The sequence below is a fragment of the Sinocyclocheilus grahami genome, unplaced genomic scaffold (genome assembly GCF_001515645.1).
Source record: "Sinocyclocheilus grahami isolate Dianchi unplaced genomic scaffold, SAMN03320097.WGS_v1.1 scaffold956.1, whole genome shotgun sequence".
Classification (NCBI taxonomy): Eukaryota; Metazoa; Chordata; class Actinopteri; order Cypriniformes; family Cyprinidae; genus Sinocyclocheilus; species Sinocyclocheilus grahami.
In genome coordinates, this window is record NW_015506135.1 from 249,024 (window position 1) to 272,235 (window position 23,212).

The 23,212-nt window shown below is 36.8% G+C and overlaps 1 protein-coding gene and 1 long non-coding RNA gene across 3 annotated transcripts; one reads left to right on the plus strand and one right to left on the minus strand.

The window, feature by feature from the left end:
• Window positions 1-721: 721 nt before the first annotated feature.
• LOC107564700 (group 10 secretory phospholipase A2-like) lies at window positions 722-3,671 on the plus strand. The gene is made up of 4 exons (XM_016249835.1): window positions 722-1,144; window positions 2,171-2,339; window positions 2,828-2,934; window positions 3,366-3,671. Exons 1-4 carry the CDS (start codon window positions 1,108-1,110, stop codon window positions 3,512-3,514), a joined length of 462 nt encoding a protein of 153 aa, XP_016105321.1. The 5' UTR covers window positions 722-1,107; the 3' UTR covers window positions 3,515-3,671.
• A 477-nt stretch (window positions 3,672-4,148) lies between these two features.
• On the minus strand, window positions 4,149-22,922 carry LOC107564691 (uncharacterized). 2 transcript variants are annotated; one of them, XR_001606271.1, is made up of 4 exons: window positions 22,573-22,915; window positions 10,774-10,834; window positions 8,928-9,728; window positions 4,149-4,159 (listed from the first exon to the last, which is right to left on the minus strand). It is a non-coding gene; the product is annotated as an uncharacterized lncRNA (long non-coding RNA). The 2 variants fall into 2 exon arrangements; XR_001606270.1 differs by lacking the exon at window positions 4,149-4,159 and having other exon boundaries at window positions 8,494-9,728; window positions 22,573-22,922.
• Window positions 22,923-23,212: the final 290 nt, after the last annotated feature.

The window sequence follows — 23,212 nt, forward strand, 5'->3', positions numbered from 1 at the left end:
ACGTCGCCTGAATAAATAAGCCTTCCATTGATGGTTTGTTAGGATAGGACAGGGGTTCCTCAAATCTTGCCCTGGAGGTCCAATGCGCTGCAGAGTTTAGCTCCAACCCTGATCAAAGTCAGTTACCTGTGATTTTCTAATGATCCTGAAGACATTGATTAGCATGCTCAGGTGTGTTTGATTAGGGTTAGAGCTAAACTCTGCAGGAAAGTGGATCTCGTGGGCCAGATTTGAGGATCCCTGGGATAGGACAATATTTGACAACTATTTGAAAATCTGGAATCTGAGGGTGCAAAAAAAATCAAAATAATGAGAAAATCGCCTTTAAAGTTGTCCAAATTAAGTCATTAGCAATGCATATTACTAATCAAAAATTAAGTTTTGATATATGTATGGTAGGAAATTGGCAAAATATCTTCATGGAACATGATCTTTACATAATATCCTAATGATTTTTGGCATAAAAGAAAAATCAATAATTTTGACCTATATAATGTATTGTTGGCTATTGCTACAAATATACCCGTGCTACTCATGACTGGTTTTGTGCTCCAGGGTCACAATTAATGTAGGAAATAGGCCTCGATTGACCAATCAGAATCAAATATTCCAGAAAGAATCGTAATACTAATAATGTATACAAAGTGCAAAATACTACATCGGATGTTACAGTGTAGATTTTCCGAATTGTTCCAGTTGTCCAGACTGCGGTGTGGCCCTAAAGTCTAAATCAGTTCATGACTACTTTATATACAGATGCAGGAGGGAGCAAATAGCAGTGTGCTGGCGTGTTCGATCATGACCTCCCAGTTGGCAGCTGATCCAGCTCAAGCTGTTTGTATGAAAAAACCAACCAGCCATCATAGGGCGGTCCCGAGCTGAACACCAAACCAGTCATCAGAGGGGGCACATTATCCAACACTCCCAGACCTTAACTTTTAACATAATTTTAACCCTGAAGAAACAGCAGCTTCCAGGAGTGAGAGAGTGCGAGGATTACAGTAGGAGTGATGTCCTGAGATTACTCAGTATCTAAATAAAGCCCAGCACTGAGGAAGTCTGTTTATCCGAGACTGAGCAGAGACTGGACTATTACCTGTGAGCACAATGACTGCGCTGTATCACACATTCCTGCTCTTTACAGGTGAGGCTGCTCACATCTCATTTAACTATTCACTCTCACACTGCTTTCTTATATCACATCGACATTTTTATTAAATTAAATACGATTAGGGTGCTACTGGACATGTAGTGTTTGTGTGAATACTAGGCTATATATAGTTAATTTATTTATTAAAAATAAAAATAATTGTTAAAAGCTACTTTGAGTAATGCATTTAGTATTTTTTAAATGCATGCATTTACTCATAGTAGCTTGTAACAATTAATTCTAATGTTTTAAAAACTTTTCGACAATACAGTCAAACTTGCACAGTTGTAAATGTTTATTTTAAAGTTTAAACCTAAGCTAACTTCATTTATTTATATTATTATTTTATGTAAGTAGGGCAGAGTGGACAAAAGTAGGCTGACAAATTACTTGAAAAAATTCACTTAGAAATTGCCAGGAAACTTCCCAAATAATTACAAAGAAATGACAAGTAATACAATAAATGAAACATGATATTTTGCAGTAGAAAGATCGAAATAATATTTTCATGTAAAACATACTCAAATAATCGTAGTTTTATTCACAACTTGAAAAATGAATTTTTAGAAAATAATTATTTACAAAATTTTAGAAAATGATTTTTTTACAGCATAGATAAATGAAGTAATTCAAGCAAATCATAAAAAAATATATAAACTTATGACTAAGAGCGAAACGGTCGTCATTTAGACCCCACACAACTGGAATCTAACACTTCATCAGTGGAATCTGACACTGCATTGGTGAAAAATGGCCCTATTCTTTCCTTGGGAAACTCTGGACAATAGATTTGAGGTTGTTCTGTGAGACTTACAGACGATAACTTACGTAAATGTAAGAGTTACAATAGCGTACATAAATGCAAAATGAGATATTGTATAATAACATAGCATTATAAGTGGCAAAATATTTTTAAAAAGTGGCCAGCATATGTTAAATGTCTAAACAAATAAATGTAAGGAAAATTGGTTATGTTTCAATGAAAAGCCTTGACTAAATTCACCATTTGACTCTTTTCAGTCAGTATGGCTTCCCTGCAGCCACAGAGGTCTTCACGGAGCAAAAGAGGTTTGCTGGAACTAGCTGGCGTGATCAAGTGCAGCACGGGACGATCAGCTTTAACTTATGTGATGTATGGATGTTACTGTGGTCTTGGGGGACAAGGGTGGCCCAGAGACAGAGCGGACTGGTAAGACACAAATATAGTTTTTTCAATTAGCTTTTTCTTGTTAAATTTACTTCATGCTTCTTGGTCAAAGTGTGTCCATTTCTGTGGCATTCCCTCAGACATCCGGAAAAGGCTTACTCCCAGCTCTCCCACACACAAAATTACAATTCCCCTTAACCTCAGTTTAGGATGCAGAGACCAATATCGCCGTTCCCAGTGAAAGAGCTCTTCGGAAGTAGACAACGGGATGAAAACGAATAAACAGACCTGCTGATATTATTACACCACATTCCACAGAGGGATTGCTCAATCTAATCTTACAAAGTCAGCAGTTTATCTGGCTGACATTCTCAGCGGCCCCCGATGTATGAGATCACATTGTACTTCTGCAAGTCTACTTGAATTATATGTTACATAATGACAAAACAATTCAAAACCAGACAGAACTGGGCTAGGTTCTCTGTGTCATTTCATTACAGATAATCTCAAGGGCATTTGTTCTTCTTTAGGTGTTGCCACAAACATGACTGCTGTTATGGGGATGCAGAATTTGCAGGCTGTCAGACAAAAACGGACAGGTATCAGTGGACGTGTGAAGAAAAGGAGGTTGACTGCGGTATGATGTGTTATTTAGATATTAAACTGGCATATTTAAATTCTTTTAGAATCACTTTTTACATTATAATAGCCTGTGGTCAAATAAGAAACAGAAAAAGTCAACCTTAAAAGGGCAAGTAAACTTGTGGAAAAAATATGATTAGAAATTATTTGTTTGGTCTTTTACTCCAGCTTCAGGAAGCAGTAGTAATACTGGGTGTGTATTGTAACAGATGGGAGACTTCAGGCTAAAAAGAGGCAGTGTTTTTAACCAAACCACAATATATTTTTAGATCTTGTTCTTGCAGTAAACACCGTAACGCACTATAGGAAACACTCAGTATATTGTTGAAGAGGCATAATGCATGGTTAAAGAATGGTTTCCTTTATTCTGTATGCAAACTACTTATTTTACACAGCCGACAATTTACGTTTATGTTTTCAATGCAGATGCACTTAATGACAGATGTGAGAAAATCCTCTGCCAATGTGACAGGGAAACAGCCAGATGCCTCCGAAAGGCACCGTACAACCAGAAATATGCTCTGTGGCCAGATTTCCTCTGTGGATGTGTTCATCCTACCTGCAACATTTACTAATGCCAGTATAAAATTTGGTAAACAAATCTTTTTGAGCTTGTATTGTATGTTTGATGCTTATTATAGACTTTATATTGTTCCAATCATTTCCATTTTCTACATAAATTTGTATTTTATATTTACGTAGTTGACATTCAAAAGTGAATGGATTAAAATATGCGCAAAATAATCACAGTATTGCTCATTTTTTAGATATGGCACAGTGTTTTGTGAATAGCACTCCACCACTTTGGTCTGTAGGGGAGAGAGGGGCTACTTGCCACACTAGAATTTCTCAAGATTTATTAAAGTCAGTTTAGACAAATGTGTCACAAACAATAGGTACAGGCATACTAGGACCTGCAGACACAATAGGCAAGGCAAGGCAAAGCAAGTTTATTTATATAGCACATTTCACAATGGTAATTCAAAGTGCTTTACATAAAAGGAAGTAAAATAATAATAAAAAAATTATAATCACATAAAACAAGGAATTTAAAAACTTTTAAAATGATTTAAAAATGGATTTTAAATGAATTTAAAACAGTTAAAAATAGGAAATGATTATATATAAAATACAGTGCAATCAGTTTGGACGTCACACAGTGCTCATTCAATAAATGCACAGCTAAACAGATTAGTTTTGAGTCTAGATTTAAAATGTGGCTAATGTTTTAGCACGTCTGATCTCTTCTGGAAACTGGTTCCAACTGCGGGCAGCATAATAGCAATAGTCCACCCTGCTGGTGATAAAGGCATGAACAAGGTTCTCCAAGTCTTGACTGGAAACAAAACATCTAATTCTTACAATGCTTTTTAGATAATAGTATGCTGATTTAGTTACTATAGTTTCATAGCTTTGACATGACTACTGAAACTAAGGTCTGTCTCCAGAATCACACAAAGATTCTTGACTTGATTTTTAGTTGTTTGATCCCTTGAGTCAAGCAATGCATTCACCTTGAGAATTTCATCTTTGTTTCCAAATGCAATGACTTCAGTTTTCTCCTTGTTTAACTGAAGAAAGTTCTGGCACATCCAACTGTTAATTTCATCAATGCATTGGCAGAGGCAGTGGATGGGGCTGTAGTCACTTGGCGATAAGGCTAGGTAAATCTGGGTGTCATCTACATAGCTGTGATAGGAAATATAATTCTTTCTCATTATTTGACTTAGTGGGAGCATATGCAGGCTAAACAAGAGCGGTGCAAGAATTGAGCCTTGTGGGACTCCGCATGTCATGGACATCCACTTAGACTTATGCTCTCCTATACTCACATAATAACCTCTCCCTTCTAAGTATGACCTGAACCATTTGAGTACCATCCCAGAAAGCCCGACCCAGTTTTCCAGTCTCTCTAGTAGTATGTTATGATCGACAGTGTCAAACACAGCACTGAGATCTAGTAGTACGAGCACTGATATTTTGCCAGAATCAGAATTAAAGCGAATATAATTTATTATCTTAATGAGCGCTGTCTCTGTGCTGCGGTCGGAAACCAGATTGAAAATTGTCCAGGTGTCCATTTGAGATTTAAGTAGTTGTTCAGCTGATTAAAAACTAACTTTTCAATAATCTTGCCTATGAAAGGAAGATTTGATATTGGTTTATAGTTGCTCAATATGGTGTTATCAAGATTGCTCTTTTTCAGAAGGGGCTTAACAGCTGCAGTTTTCAGGGATTTTGGAAAAGTCCCAGAAAGAAGTGAGGCGTTCACCACTTCTAAGAGATCTGCTTCTAAACAGTTAAGCACACTTTTGAAAAAAGATGTGGGAAGTGTGCCAAGATAGCAGGTTGACGATTTAAGGTGCTGTACTATTTCTTCCAAAATTTTGCTGTCAATTGCTTCAAAAACAGACATAGTAACATCTTTTTGAAATTGCGGTCGAATCTGTCTGACCTCTGCATAACTTGAGGATGTGCTAATCGCCTTTCTGATATTATTGATCTTCTTAGAAGAGAAGAAAGCAAACTCATTGCATTTGCTGTCGGAGAGCATTTCACTGGGAATCTGACTTGGGGGGGTTTGTCAGTCTCTCAACAGTTACTGTTTATAAAGTTTGAAAAGAAGGTCTGTCTAGCTGTGGCTAGTTTCACATTGAAAGCATGAAGGCTATCTTTAAATATGCTATAGTGAATTTCAAGTTTCGTCTTTCGCCACATCCGCTCAGCTTTTCTGCATTGTCTTTTCAAACTCTGAACTGCTGTTGATTTTCTCCAAGGTGAGTTTTGTCTGCCAGTCTTCTTACTGACTTTTACAGGAGCAATACCATCAATAACATTCTTAACTTTTGAGTTAAATGAATCAAGGAGATCAACAGAGTCTGCAGAAATGCTTGGTGTTAAAGATATAGCCTCCATAAATAGCACACTAGCGTTCTCATTAATGCATCTCTTTCTGACAGAGACGGATCTAGATTCAGTGGTAGCAGAGATCAATATAGCAAAGAAAATACAGAAGTGATCAGATAGTGCTACATCCTTAATTAATAACAATGGATGAAATGTTTAGACCTCTACTGATGAGTAAGTCTAGAGTGTGTCCACGATTGTGTGTGGGTCCATGCTGAATCAGGTCAAAAGTGTTTAAAACAGTTATAATTTCTTTTGAAGTTTGGATTTCTGCATTATCTATGTGAATATTAAAATCCCCTGCAATAGCAAAACAGTCAAACTCTGAGGAAATCATTGATAACAGTTCTGTAAAGTCTTCAACAAAAGCTGGAGAGTAGTTTGGAGGCCTGTAAATAATTATAAACAGAATGCGTGAAGCACCTTTCAGCACAATCCCTAGATATTCAAAAGACAAGTACTGACCAAATGACACTTGCTTTCATTGATAGATATCTTTAAATGGAGCAGCTACACTTCCACCTCTCCTAACAGCTCTAAAAGTAAAGTTAGGAGGGGCTATTTCATTGAGGACTGTTGCACTGCATCTGTCTTCAAGGCATGTTTCATTTAGAAACATAAAATCCAGGTTGTTTGTGATTATTAAGTCATTGACTAGAAATGATTAATTTTTTAGTGAGCGAATGTTTAAAAATGCTAACTTGATGGCACTACTTTGTGTCTTTACAGCAATAGTTTGATGCATAATAGGCCGCAGATTAGATGGGTCAGCCGTACGGCTTGAGAAGGCCTTAGACTTTCTATCACGTGATAAAACAGAAATAGAGAAATCTACAGGCACACTGGGTTCCCGCTTGTTCTGTAAACATTTGTGAATGTTGCTGCTATCGTAGCGGGGACCCAACACATACCACTGTTACAATACACAAAATAGCTGCAAGACGTAAAGGATTGGAAATTCCTGAGAAACACATTTGATGTTCGGATTGTATGGACCATTTGGTTCACACCTTTACAGACAGAGAAGCACTTAATTGCATCTGGGGCAGATTCAATGTAACTGAATCTTATATTCTCACCATCTAAAAAATGCAACTGACATAATCTTTCAATAGACCATTTAATGGCTTTTTATCTTTTCAGAATTCACTCAATAAACAACAATAATAATAATAATAATAAATGTATAAAAATCCAAACGATTGTTTATGGCAAAATAAATTATAATACGTTTATTGTAAAATCTCAATTTGATCAAACATCAAACTATAGCCCTGGTAAGATGGACGGATCAATGCATGATTGAATGAATGAATAAAGATAATTGATTTCATATTGATTGTGCACTTTAACTTAACACTTAACTTAAAGGGTTAGTTCACCCAAAAATGAAAATTAGCCCATAAATTACTCTCAAGTCATCCCAGGTGTATATGACTTTCTTCTTTCAGACGAATCCAGTCGGAGTTATATTAAAAATTGTCCTGGCTATTCCAAGCTCTATCATTGCAGTCAGCAGGTGTTGCATTGCTTCAGTCCAAAATCAGTCCATAAAAAAAAGTGTCTCACACGGCTCCGGGGGGGTGAACAAAGGCCTCCTGTAGTGAATCGATGCGTTTTTGTAAGAAAAATATCCATATTCAAAACATAATAATCACTTAAATGTAGCTTGCGCCAACAGTTTTACACGGAAGCAGCTCCGGGAGCATGACGTATGAGTTCAGCGCTGTGCATGCGCTGGTGAGTCTCGTGAAAACCAACGTTTGTTTACAGGATCAAAGGAAGCAAAGTTTCCTTACTTTAGCAAAGGAAAACCAGTCTCCTCTTGGCTTATATCGAAATCCTCCGACATGCTTCTTTACAAATCCTCATTTAGTACTTCTAATTAGTGACCGTTTTTTTGTTTTGATCTCTCCGCTGCGTTTCCACGTTCGTCACTTCTGAATGGCAGCTTGAAAGATCAAAGACAATTTTTTATATAACTCTGACTGGATTCGTCTGAAAGAAGAAAGTCATATACACATAGGATGACTTGAGGATGAGTAATTTATGGGCTAATTTTCATTTTTGGGTGAACTAACCCTTTAACCAGGGTCCAGGGCCCAGTAGGGGGCCTCACACTTCCATTGTGTGCTTAAAGCAACTTGTATGTACAAAAGGGTGAAATGATTAATGGAAGCAACAAATGCTCCTGTAAAGCAATCCACTAATTATGACAGTGATATATTTACGACAGGGATTTCCACTTACTTAATTGTAGGGGGCTCCAACATTGCAAAAACTACACACAGTGGCTTTATGACATGAAATGACTTAAAACAAGTAAAATATATTTTTTTAATTAAAAAAAAATTCCTTATTCAGTAAATCACAAACAACAGAAAAAGTTGGTTGTCTTTTGAACATTGTTGTGGACAATGTAAAAATGGTTTAGAACTGCTGAATTAACCTTTAAATATACCTTCATACACTTAATCTGAATACTTTCAAACTCTTATTACTTTTTAAGTCCCAAAGGAAAGATGGATAAGTTTTAATACACAGTTTATGCCTAGAAGAATTTCTATGTAACATTAAAGAGGTATTACACTGATTCAACATACACACAGAACATGATGAATGGATCATTCTGGAGCTTTGAAATATGACCATAGCTGGTCTGGTGTGCAATTTCCTTTACCTAAAATGAATGTGTTAATATCCAGGGAATGATGGGAATTCTGAAGCTGGCAAAGATTGTGTTGTCTTTTCTAGGCCAAAGAGGAAATCTAGCTCCCACCCACCTTGTGTCCTTAAAAGTCTCCTCATAAATTGTGTGCGTCCTTTCTCTAGGTCTAATGCTTGTCCTCGCTCTCAGCATTACACAGAAATGACATCAGGTTCATTAATAGAGCTTGTTGTCTTTTCTATGAATGTATGAGCTGAATGAAACTAGACATCCGTCTGCTGGTTGCATGAAATATACCACTAGGTGGCATCCTCCCATCAGTTTTTATTTACACACGAACCACAGACAATAGGATTTTGATCGTTTTCCCTTTATTGTTTGAGAGTTACCAGCGTTATTTTAAAATATACAACATAATATAATCAACATTTTAATTATATATTTTATAAATGCATTACTTTTTAAACGAGATCCCATCCCAGTCAAGCCCAGACAATGCCTAGCCTAAAGTCGTTCATGCATAGCTTTGATGCTAATAGGTAATATTGGTTTTGAAAGATACCTCTGAATATGCAATTTTGGTCTAACCAGTGCTAGCTCTATTCAAGACCTTACAAAATGTGGTGTACCAAACTATTAATGAACAAAGAATACACAGTGCTTACTGTCTGCACACATATAAAAGTAACTCAATTGTTGGCTCATGTGTAGATGAGGTCATTTAATAATACCGTCATGGTAAATCATGCTAATCTGTCTTTTGTTTGCTGTGGAGCTTGTTAAGGCATTTAAATGGACACAACAGGACTTTATATCCCATAGTTCACTCCTTACACGGGACTCTCATGTGAAGCTCCTAACGGTCTGCTGTCAGGCATGGTCAATATATCTGAAACAGGAGAAGATCTGCCCAACAGCCAGAGCCAAGGACTGAGATCTGAATATCTAGGGCAAGTTCCACAAACACTCGCTCAATTGTGTCCTACCATCAGCGCTTAATGAGCGATGAAGTTATGGAAGTCATATGCCTCTGCAGTCACATGGAAGGGGGGAAAGAAGAGGGTTCTTAATTTCACGTCTCCATGTCTGCTTGTTTACTTCCTCCAAGAGCATCTTGAAATTGTAGACAATGCTCTTACTTGTTTGACTTATTAACTCCTTGTGCATGGGGTTTTCTTTATCTATGGCCATGAAGTGCAGCTGGTTGCTGGAAGCTGAAAAACAAAACAACTGTAACTTCAATCCTTCAGGGTTGTATATAGGTCTAGGGTAAACATAAATTAATGATGCAAAGGAATATATCTTAGCATGCTTAATCTTAGAAACCATGATACCTTCACTTTTCTACTTGTAAAATGGATATTTGTCAATCAATCTAAGAACTTTAGCAGTCCAAAACCATTTAAGACAGTATTTTGGGCGTTTTAAGACACCTAAATATTTTTAATATCAACTTATTAGATGATGGGAATATCAAACAGAGTTTAATTTGCAAACAAATTATGCTAGAAAAAAAAAATGCTTTTCTCTAAATTTTCAGCATCATTACTCCAGTCTTCAGTGTCACATGACTTCTAATATGCTGATTTGCTGCTTAAGAAACATTTCTTATTATTATCAATGTTGAAATCAGTTTCACTGCTTCATATTTTTGTGGAAACTGTGATGCTTTTTTTTCAGGATTCTTTGATGATTAGAAAGTTCAAAAGAACAGCATGTATTTAAAATCTTTTGTAACATTATAAATGTATTTACTGCTACTTTTGATCAATTAACGCATCCTTGCTGAATAAATGTAATCATTTCTTTAAAAAACTAAAATGACTCCAAGCGTTTGAACAGTAGTGAATTAAGTCATTTCCACTCAAGTTCACACAAAATAACTACATTAACATTACGGACATAATGTTGCACTATGTTTGACATTGAGAAAGTATCAAAATAGAAAACGTAGTTTGAACATTTTGAAACCTAACAAAGAATTATAATCTTTTGCTTGAAATGTGTGTTTGAGCAATCTATCTTTAAAAAAGCCACACAATTTGATGTTTTCTTATGTAATGCGACAAAATTCATTTTAAAACCACTTTCTTCAGTGTCCTAATGCATTTTTCTGTACAAGTTCCCAGAACAACACAAGGGGAAGGAAAACATGTAAACCTGATCATGAATTCAGAGTACAATTGTGCAATTGTCATGAACACCTGGACTCAGTTGACTGTTAAGTGGTAAACTAGTAAGAAATATCACAATCGGCACCTTTAAACACCAAAGGGAACAGGAAGGTCTCCAGTGGCTTCTTCTGAACATTTAAAGGAATCTAGTGATTACAATAAACAAAGGTTTTGTTAGTAATAATGCCATCAAACACAGAACATAAATGGAACATTTAGAAACATCCATGCAGTACATGAGTGGTGACCAACTTCTTTGCCTTTAAGATGGTTAATAAAACATTGTAACATTACTAACGTTTCACCAAGGGTGTAATAGTTTCTTTTTAGAAAGTAAAGTACTGTATAATTTTGTTCCCATGTGTAATCCAGCCTAGATGATCACCTTCATAATAGCAAGCCATATAATTACTTTCAAGGTTTAATGACCTGGACTCGAACAGCTCTACAAGTTGTAACAGCGGGTTTATTTGGAGCTTGGCATTAGCTACTCATCCAAAACAAAAAAGAAAAAGAATCATTCCTCATGTCTTTCCAGAAAAGGGCTTTAAACTCTCATTATGATCACATGATAAGGCTGACCATGGCTTAATTGGTGTAACACGATAGCATATTGCTGTGGCTTTCACACCCTGAGAGATGGATCTAATTGAAGTCTCTGGAGATCACAGCTAAAAGCCATATAATTACTTTCTAGGTTTAATGACCTGGACTCGAACAGCTCTACAGGTTGTAACAGCGGGTTTATTTGGAGCTTGGCATTAGCTACTCATCCAAAACAAAAAAGAAAAAGAATCATTCCTCATGTCTTTCCAGAAAAGGGCTTTAAACTCTCATTATGATCACATGATAAGGCTGACCATGGCTTAATTGGTGTAACACGATAGCATATTGCTGTGGCTTTCACACCCTGAGAGATGGATCTAATTGAAGTCTCTGGAGATCACAGCTAGCATATGGAGCTCCTCTCACTGTCTCCTACCTGGCAACTGGCACAAGAAAATAATCTCTAGTCTTTTTTTTTTCCGTCCCAGAACCTTTGAATTCAAGTAACAGAGTGTAGCTGGTGTTGTATCAGCTGACCTGCAGTCTCATGACATTAGTTACCATTTCTGGTTTTCTGCGACTATTTGCCAGTAAAGTCCACATGTCAAGAATGATTGTAATTGTTTTTCATGGGTTTTTCCATCCATTTTGTTCAAACTGCAAGACTGTTTGGATGGTCTGTCTGAATGAATGTTTGTTTTGGTGCGCTACTGATCCAACATGCTACTGCCAGTTTAGAGATGCCAGTTCATTTACTAAATGAGCGTTTATTCAATTAACTGTTGCCTCTTTGCCACAAATGACTTAGCTGTTGCCTTTGGAAACAAGTTCTTCACCAAAAGCACTGGAAAGCTTGAGGTGGCATTCAGAACTGCTTGCTTTTTTTGCTGACAAAAAAAATCTGTCACAAAAGGAATAGTGAATCATTACTGTTTTTTATTAATGAGATTTTGGTCACACTTTATTTCAAGGTCCAGTTTTTGCTATTAACAAACCATTAACTAAGACATTTGCCTCAATAAACTCCTAATTTGCTGCTTATAAATAGTTAGTAAAGTAGCAGTTAAGTTTTAGGGATATAGAATATGCTCTTGCAAAATATGTGCTTTATACTGTAAGTACTAATAACAATATGTTAATAGGCATGCTAATAAGCAACTAGATAATAGTGAGAATTGGTCCCTACTAAGGTGTTACCGAGATTTTTAATGGACTAATAAAAGCATTTTTGAATAATAATGTCCCTATATGTATCTATTACAGTTTCTTTACACAATCACCTTGGCACTAATATCACAATCATTTTTTTCAAATATAGGCTAGATATACACATAAACCCAAGATCATTTGCTTATTGAACCAAAATCCCCCGTTGACAACTTAACATCCAAGTATTACCATTTCAAAATGCAATTTACACATCTAAGATGACTGTTTATTCATTTCATTGCAATGATCTAACTATCACTTGAAACAACTGCTCAAAATGCTAAGTAACTGCTGCATTATTCCTAATGCATATTTTTATGGAAACTGGCCAACGATATTCCATGTTTAGATCATCATGAAAGTTTCATGATAACGAAATGTATTACGTGGAACGTGAACCAATTAGATTAGATTATCTATGGAGATAATATTTCTTCATCTTTCTTTTTCAGACACTGTTTATGGTCCCATGTACCCCTTTTCCAAACCATGTTTTCAGATGTTTACAGTTATCAAACCTTTATTTTGCCTTTTACATTAAGCCAGTTAAGAAGTTGGAAGAAGCACTGTAGTTTAAGTTTTACTGTACTGTAGTTTTTCTTTTTTTGTAGCTATTTTGTATGATTTGATTGTATTTCATACATACTGTAAATACTGACTCCAGTAGTATTCAATGTGTTCAATGAGATTGTCAGACAGCTAGCTATCCAGATAGCCAGACAGCCAGACAGACAGATAGACAGATAGATATGTGAAAATGACATGGATCTGTGATTGATACTTTCGTTTGATTTGACTGATGAGAGAAATGTCTGGACTTGTAGCATACAGTGAATCTTTTTTCTCAAACAGGCTGTTTCTCTGGGAGCAGTGACTCAAGTTGTAACCTGTCTCATCTGTTTCAGTCTACAAACTCTTCCCTGGCCTTGTCATATAAACATGTAAATGAAAGATAGGGAAGCACTGCATGCCACTGATCCATAACTGCCCTCTATCTTTACAGATGTTGTACATACTGTCATGTAATTTATCTGCATCTTGTCCTTCAATCTGAACCTATAAATCCATTCGGTGGGCAGAAACACTGAGGATGTGACTCAGAAATGAAAGCCATGTGCACTGGCTTCGTTTCTCATTTCCCCTTGAAAAAGGCCCAAGACACAGCAGCCACAAGAGCACACAGGAAGTAAATCTTCAAGGACTTCCACTAGTGAATCATCGCAGCGAGTTTCCCCCAAAACCCAAAGACTTACCACAGCTCCTCACTGTGAACGCAGACAAGAAAAATGGCAGCGATGAGACAAACATGCTAGCAAATTAATATCAGATGACTGCCAGCCACCTTAATGCATGAAGCTGGGCTCAGCTTTTATTCAAAATAGACATTCATTCAATTGGTTTGGCTGTGAGGGGGTGGCATGTGGTTTCAGTTAAGAGCTGAACTGCTAGGGAGCTTCGTCTAATGTGTGTGTATGTCTCTCTCTCTTGCTTCTCCCTGACCCCATGACTCATGACAGCATGGCTACACTCCTCTCCCACACAACAGGAGCATTACAGATATGAAGAATGCAGACTAATGGTTTGCCACGCGGTAATACCCCTGCAGGAAGAGGATGCATGGAACATAAAATTTAAGCCTTGCAAGGCATTCATCGACAATAGAGCCAGTCAGCATTTCCTCACCCCCTCTGATCTCTTTAATAGATCAAGAGAACAAAAACACCTCTCAATAGATAACTTGCACTGTAGTTGACATGTGCTTCTTTATGTAATATTGGAAGGCGAGGAGCTCGGTCCACCACTGCATTATGAAATGTCTTTAAAAGAATAGCTCAAGTTAAAGGAAAGTTATCATTAACTCAGCCTCATGTCTTTCCATACAAATATTACTTTCTATCTTCTGTAGAACATAGAAGATATTTTGAAGAATGTTGCGAACCAAACTGTATTAGTGCCCATTGACCTCCACTGTAAGCGCAAAAATCAACAATGCGATATTTCTCAAAATGTGTTCTTTCTTGTTCCGCAGAGAAAAGTCCGTCATACAGATTTGGAACTAAATATGGTTGAGTAAATGATGACAGAATGTTTATTTTTTAGGTTTTTAGGTGAACTATCCTATTAAAGGATTAGTTCACCCAAAAATGAAAATCCTGTCATTAATTACTCACCCTCGTGTTGTTCCAAACCCGTAAGACCTTCGTTCATCTTTGGAACAAAATTTAAGATATTTTTGATGAAATATGAGGGCTCTCTGACCCTCCCATAGACAGCAAGGTAACTGCCCCGTTCAAGGTCCAGAAAAGTACCAAGATGATCGACAAAGTAGTCCGTGTGACATCAGTGCTTCAACTGTAAAGTTACGAAGCTACGAAAATACTTTTTGCACAAAGAAAACCAAAATAACGACTTTATTCCACATTTTTGTCTCTACTGCGTCACTTTGGATGCTCGCGTCATGGTACTGTCGAGAATGCGCGTCCAAAGTGACGCAGTAGAGACGGAAATGTGGAATAAAGTCATTATTTTTGTTTTCTTTGCGCAAAAATTAAAGAAATTTTTTTATTGTGTTCCGAAGATGAACGAAGGTCTTACGGGTTTCGGACAACACACGGGTGAGTAATTAATGACAGAATTTTCAGTTTTGGGTGAACTAACCCTTTAAGTTCAATCTACATTTTTATTTTTCATCTTCCAAGTGTGTCAGTGTAACCTACTTTTTTTTTTTGGAGCAAAAATGGTAATCAACATGTCATGAATGCTGTAGATTGTACTGTACTGCACTCATTTAATATCGATATTGCATCCATGATCCATTGTAAATAAAAGTTACCATACACTCTTGGAAAAAAAAGGTTCTTTATTGGTTCCATGAAGAACTTTTAACATACATGGAACCTTTCCATTGGACAAGAAGGTATATCTTCCTGTAGGTATATATTGCATTGTATAACATATAGTAAAAATGTTCTTTAGATTATTAAAAACACACTTCACACACTTTTAAAAACTGTTCTGTGGGAATCCAAAAAAAAAAGGTTCTTCTAGGCAATCGCTCCCAAAACCCCCTTTGGAACCTTCATTTTTAAGAGTGTTGAGAAATAAGATGCTTGCGACAGCAGTCAGAAGCCAATTTACTGTATCACAGGAGCATGTAGCCAGTGTGTGATGTGCTCGTGATAACCACAAAGACAGTGTGCAAAGCCAAAGAGCATGATCCATTTCTGAGCCCACTGGCAAATCAAAACAACAAAACCAGCATTGTCAGGTCTGTAATCTCTTTTAAATATGCACCAGATGGCAAGACATCTTTGATAGCATGTTTGGTGAGAGAAAATTATTTTGTAAACCCAGGTCTTTAAAGTTTTGTACTGTTAATTGTCATGATATCTCTGCTGTGGTGGCAAACTCTCTACTTCTGGGCTTGCTAACAACAATAAAAACACAGAGAAGATGTAACACTATACAATAATGTTGTTAACAATGGCAAAGCTATGTTTCTCAGTAGAGAGATGGCAGTGTCACTATTTTCAAAGTTACATAGCTTTTCAGTAGCAAAGCTATTTTAAGTAGCATGTAGCATGTAGCATTGTAAACCACTAAAACATCAACATTTTCTTGACAACATTTCAGCAATAAAGATGTGTGTATAAACTTAAGTATTCGCTGATGTACTGTTTACAATCAGAACTAGTGAAGTCTGATTCAGGAGCAAACAACCCTTTTAAAACATTTCTTTTCAATAGGTCTGAAAAACTTAAGTTATCAGTTTGAGTTTGAATCGATCAGAGTAGTTCAAGTGTTCATACAACTGAATCATCTGGGTGGTTCACTCATCCTCACTCTGTGCTGTTTACAGTAAAGGCCTGCTCACACCAAGGACGATAGCTATAACAATAACTATAAGGTTTTAATAATCATTATAATTCTATAAGAATATCAAAGACCACACAACAACTATAATGATACAGAGGAGTGATATGGTTGGAAACTCTTAAAAAACAATTTATCCAGCTGATGTACAAGAAAAACATTGACAGCCAATCAGAATTTAAAGAGTTCAAGCATTTAAAGTGATAGTTCACCCCAAAATTAAAGTTCTGTCATCATTTACTCACCCTCATGTCTATGGAAGTCAACTGTAACCAACATTCTTAAAAATAACTTAATTTGTGTTCAGCAGAAGAAAGAAACTCATACAGGTTTGGAATGACATGAGGGGGAGTAAATGATAACATTTTCATCTTGGGGTGAACTCTCTTCAAAGCAGCAGATGAGAAAAGTGCAGCTCACACTTATAATAAACAGACTGTTATCGTCAGTAAACGTGGTAGACTAGCATCTTTTACCGTGGCGCCATCATCCGTTTCACGCTTTTTAAAAAGAGATCCCACATTCTTTTTCATTCATCAGTGCTGGAATGGCTGAGGCTAATGGCTATCATTAGGAAGTCAAAAACTGCTGTCAAATTGGACAGATACTAAAACACTTCTCATCAGCCATGCATCAAAATCCACTGACATATTGGTTTTAAAGTGTTTTGGCCTGTAAACAGTGCTTAATCTGTGCATATTTCTCTCCTAATTCAGACGAAACAACTTTTATGGAGAAAGCAATATTATGGACTCATATTTAACATTACTTCTGGATTATTTTGATATTTTAATCAGCTGTTTGGACTTGCATTGTGACGGCACCCATTCACTGCGGATGTTGAGCAAGTAATATAATGCTACATTCGATTGAATTGAATCTCATCTTCAATTTCAATGAAGATACAAAGTCATCCTGAATGGAGAGTGGAAACATTTTCACCAAATGTTCATTTGTGGGTGAACTATTCCTTTAAGGAGCGCGAGGACTCTTTTTGTCAGGGCAAGATTCTACATGGGGTTTTTGACAACCCAAACCATTTAATGTAAAACTGTTCATGTGAACTGCCAACTCAGCACAAATGGCTCTTCAGTGCATTCTTTAAAACTGATTCAGAGGCATTAATGATGTCAAAAGGAACAATAAGCAAGAACTTTGCTATATTCATTGACTTTGCAGGAAATACAACACTACGCTTTAAAGTGTCCAAATATTTTAAGGTGAGAACTCATTTGGAGTTATCTTTGAGGTTTGTTTTTTTTGCTTGTTGTTTAGTGTGGCTTATTGCTCACACTGTTTGCTTTCCAATTTATGTCAATAAACATTAAAGTGCCCCTATTATGCCATTTTTAAGGTTGCTCATATTGTTTTATTAGTCTTCTAAAACAGGTTTATATGCATGCAAGGTAAAAAAAAAATACGTTAGTTTTCTCAAAAAATTGATTTAATTTTACCTAATTTCTAAATGATTCATAAACAACTCGACATTGCTTTTGTTTCTGCTAAAAAATAAATAAAAAAAAAATAGACCCTGCTCCGGAGTAGGAGCTAATTTGGTTCTCGAAAAAGGCAGTCCGGTACTAAAATCGGTGCAAAAATGCCAAAAAAGTGGGTAGTTCCACAATTCTGGTACTATGAAAAGGTTCCCTAATACATAGAAAAGATGGTATCGATTGTACCTTACCAATTCGAGCCGGAGTCTGATGATGAAACGGTTGAACTTGCTGATCGACAAGAGACTGATTCGCAAGCACGACTGGAGCAGGACGTTTCTCAGTGGGCAGTAGGGATGTAACGATTAACCGCGAGCCGGTTGAAAATCGATTAAAATATGTGACGATTCAAATTGGTTGAGATGCTAAACAAATCACGATTCAATTAGGTTTAGGAGTTTATATGAATGGATGTCTGAGGGAAACTTACTGTCTTTAGAAAAGTTTAGATGGTATTTTTTCTTTTCATCTTGCCTCTGTATAATGTATATTCAAGTTCATAAGTTCCGTGTTGCTTTGTTTACAGCGGAAACCAAGGAAACACTTTAAGCGCCACCTACTGGCAGAGAATGAATCTGCTTCTCATTCAGCTCGTCTGCTGTTTGTTTCATGCAGATATTTTTGTATAAAAGCCTTATTTTGTTTATATGAAGAAATGTATTTTGTGTTATTTATTTTATTTGGGGCTTGTTTGAAAATGTTAATTTAGTTTTGTTATTTATATATTAAAATTTTGTTATTTAGCAGACACTTTTATCCAAAGCGACTTACAAATGAGGACAATAGAAGCAATCAAAACTAACAAAAGAGCAATAATATACAAGTGCTGTATTAGTATATTATTATAGTGTTATATTTCAATTTCACAAAGAAACTTGCAGCATTTTGTCCAAGCAATAATAAAAGGACACTTGTTTATAATGTCTTAAATCTCATTTTGTAAAAAAAAAAAAAAAATCGTTAATCGAATCAAATCATGAGTTGAGTGAATCGTTACATCCCTAGTGGGAAGTGTCAAGTGTTAACAAGTTTGTGGTAGTTAGAAGATGTGATAAAACAAATTTACTCTCACAGCGTAGGTGTAACGGGGCTGACAAGACGTGAGACGTGCGGATCCATGTGCAAGCTTTTATTAAAGCAGAAGAGGTCAGAAACACAGGCAGGGTCGAACAATGGCAAACAGGTATATGGAGGGCAAGACAAGAATAATCCTAGGGCTAGCGTAGTGAAGAAATTTATTTTGTGTTATTTATTTTATTTGGGGCTTGTTTGAAAATGTTAATTTAGTTTTGTTATTTATATATTTAAATTGTTATTTAGCAGACGCTTTTATCCAAAGCGACTTACAAATGAGGACAATAGAAGCAATCAAAACTAACAAAAGAGCAATAATATACAAGTGCTGTATTAGTATATTATTATAGTGTTATATTTCAATTTCACAAAGAAACTTGCAGCATTTTGTCCAAGCAATAATAAAAGGACACTTGTTTATAATGTCTTAAATCTCATTTTGTAAAAAAAAAAAAAAAAATCGTTAATCGAATCAAATCATGAGTTGAGTGAATCGTTACATCCCTAGTGGGAAGTGTCAAGTGTTAACAAGTTTGTGGTAGTTAGAAGATGTGATAAAACAAATTTACTCTCACAGCGTAGGTGTAACGGGGCTGACAAGACGTGAGACGTGCGGATCCATGTGCAAGCTTTTATTAAAGCAGAAGAGGTCAGAAACACAGGCAGGGTCGAACAATGGCAAACAGGTATATGGAGGGCAAGACAAGAATAATCCTAGGGCTAGCGTAGGTCAACTATTGGCAAACAGAATCAAAAGGGCGAGACTAGAGGGGATAAATCCAGGAAAACAGGCAAAGATCAGAAACCGGGAAAACAGACAAGGCAAGACTAGGCTGGGCTGGGCTGGGCTGGGCTGGGTTGGGCTGGGCAACTAATGAGGGCTCTGTAAAGTAGCTATCACTGCTTGTGATAAGCGCATACAATACTCGGCAGAGAATGGTTGTTTGAGTGAGTGTTAAATAGTGAGTGAGTAATATGAAACAGCTGTGTGCAATCAGTGCTTTGTGCAATCAGTGCAATGAATGATGGGATATGTAGTCCGGGATGATATGCAACAGTTTGTGTAGTGCGAGAGTCAATGTAATGGAAAGGGTGACCTCTGATGGCAAGCAGACGGAAGTTCATGGACTGGATTCATGACAGTAGGATACAGCGTCTTCTCGACATGATGTTAACCACACAGAAATGTTACTGTTTGTGGGCGGGCAAGTTGGCGACGTAACTTAGAACGTGGGCAGACATTATGCAGATGTGTTACTTCGTGACGTAGAGCCATAACAGAATAAGATTCTAATTCCTGACGACTCATTTTTTTTAGACAATAACTTTATTTATGCACTGTCGGCTTTACAACTTTGCAGATAGTTTATGTTCACATACAGCTACATGACACACTGCATGAAAGGTAATATTCGAAAAGGCATAATAGGGGCACTTTAACATACACAAATGTGTGTCACTAAAATCTATTACAGTACATGCAGGCACCCCAACTCTGTCATGTGAAGTGAGTTCAGGGAGGAAGGATGAACTGTTGGCTGTTGCAGATTTAATACATATGTTTTGGTTATGTCCATCCATAACTTATTTTTGGCTATCAATCTTTAATTGTTTTTCTTTAGTGACAAAGAAACAGATCAAGCCTTGCCCTTTGGTTGCACTTTTTGGACTTCTTTCAAATGTCACTGGTTTGCCTGGAAATAGCCTACTGCAAATAATAATAAATAAATAATAATAATCTTAACATTATTAGCTGGACGGCGCATTCTCCTGCTGTGGAAACAAAAATTCCCTCCATCTTTCGATGACTGGCTGAGAGATGTCATGAGCTTCATTCATTTGGAAAAAAATTGGTATACGGTTAAGGGCAACACTGGTATATTTTCTGAGATCTGGGATACCTTCATTATTTGTTTTTTCTGAATATGTCAGTACTTCTTTTAGAGTGTGTCAACCTAAGCATTAAGATGTTATTATGATCGTGGCTTGAATCTGGTTAGGAGTATGTGATTATATGTGTGGATGCTTACGTTTGTATATGTTTATACTTTATAGCTGTAAGGTTTTGTTTGTGGATGTATATGCATACATTTGATAAATGGTGGAAATGTCTAAACTTCTATACTTGAGACATTAGGCTTGACATTCTTTGTTTTACAATATGTATTGAGTTTTTCCTATTTTATTTATTTTTGGTTTTATTTAGTGTGTTTAATTACGCTTAAAAATTTTTTTATAATATATATAAACATTTTCCTCTGGGGGGTGGGTGGGGGGCGGGGATATTTTTTTTCACGATTCTCCTGTATCTGTATCCAGTTATTGTTGTAAAAGTTCAATAAACAGATTTTAAAAAAAAGAAAGAAAGAAAAAAACAGTTATTTTATGTTTCTGAAAGGTTCTTTGGGGAACCAGATTTAGTTTTTTATGCAATTGCTGCAAAAAACAGTGTATGATTGAACAAGTTTATGCACAACATTAATGCAATAAAACCATTTGCCTAACAATCATCCAGCACAAACATGTCAACATGATGTAATCATATTAAATTAAGTAGCCTACCCGTTACTGATACAGTTTATTGAGAAATAACTACTTTAAGTTGAACTATGTACTCTCCTCGCGTTGTTAGAGTGAGTCCCAGAAGCGGGACTTTGCGGGCCAGTTGGATTGAGATCAGTACTCATCTTGCCCCCAAAGTCCCGTCACTGAAATCACAGTGCATATTCAAACACTGACAGATAATAATAAGCTATTATGACTAAATAAATGTACCACAATTATGACTAAAGCATTAATTTCCTCTGTAATTTGATATACAGCAGTCTCTGAGCACTAATACTAACCAAAAAAAAAGTTTTTTTTTTACTAACCACATCTTATTGTGTATTACTGCCATTAGACATTACTTCGACACACTCATCTCTGAATGATTACAGAATACTTCCTTTATGGAGGACTGTTTCCTGATCCTTGAGAGTAGCCTACAATGCCGGTGTTCTGACAAAGAATGATTACAGAATACTTCCTGACTGTAACACTGAAACATGCATTTTCTGTGAAACTGCTTTAAAACAATATGTACTGTGCATTGTGCTACAATATGTAAAAGTGCTATATACAGATAAACTCGAATTTAATTGAATATGGCAAATGCCCTGCATGTTCATTAATTTGATGTTCTAGGCTTGTTTCTATCACAGCAAGTGTCCTTCTTTAGCCACGGCTTCAAGTGAAAATGTTACACATGCAATAACATATCACAGTGGCCACAAAAGCGATCACATGAACTTTTCAAGCCTATGATTTGAGCAAGGCTTTATTAAAACGCTATCCGACCTATTAAGGGCTGTTTGTTAGGAGACAACTGGGCGTCAATTGAGTCCCAGACAGTGTGTTCGCCTCCAGAGAGTTCAGGTACTCTCTCAGACACAATCTGTCTGCCTCTGTCGGGAAGCAACATCTTCGAAAAGCAGCAATATGCACCTAAAATGTCATGCTGTTGCTTTAAAAGACGCATCCCGTTGGCGATCTCCGTGTTAAATTTACCCGCAAATTCTCATTGTAACGTTTAGCAGAATGCCTATTATGCCATCATCAGTGGAATTAATAAGCATTCCGATTCCGATCACACCTGACATTGAAAACACGCGCAAACGCACATCGACGCAATATCGCTGGAAACTTACCTCGAATGAATAAAGACGCGCTGTGGGGCTGAAAGAAACATGTGGCTGATGTGAATCACATATTGTTTCTTTAAGTGCACGCTGTACGTGCTCCCGCTAGTGAGATGAGCAGCAGACTGACTCTGTGCATGTTCAGAGCTCTCCGCTCGCGCATTGCTTCATGCTCACGCTACTAGGCAAGCAGGGGCCGTTGCAGGGGGAGATGCCATTTCCAGCAACACACGCCAATTGTGCGCTAAATTCCTCGTTGGCATTCTCGTCTATTAATGATCATCAATGGGTGGCAGTATGTAAAATCGCTCACGTGCTGCCCGATGCTTTTCTTTTGCTTTAAAAGGGAGCGAAGTTAAACACGTGGAACTGGATATGGAGCTGGCAGTTTCTATTTTCCTAGAAGTCTCATTTCCAAATATAGAAACTAGGAAGGGACGTTCTTAGAACCCCCGAGTCGTTATGGCCGAGTTTACTTCTTTCGGCTAAATAGCCTTTTCGTCGTAGCATCCATCCATTTAGGTTTGTTTTGTTTTTTGTTGACTGGAATGTCATGTTAGTTGAACTGAGGAGCTACACTGTATTAATGATGCGGTTGTATAGTGTATGTAGTTCTATATCGCTCTTGTTCTGCGCTGAACGTCACACG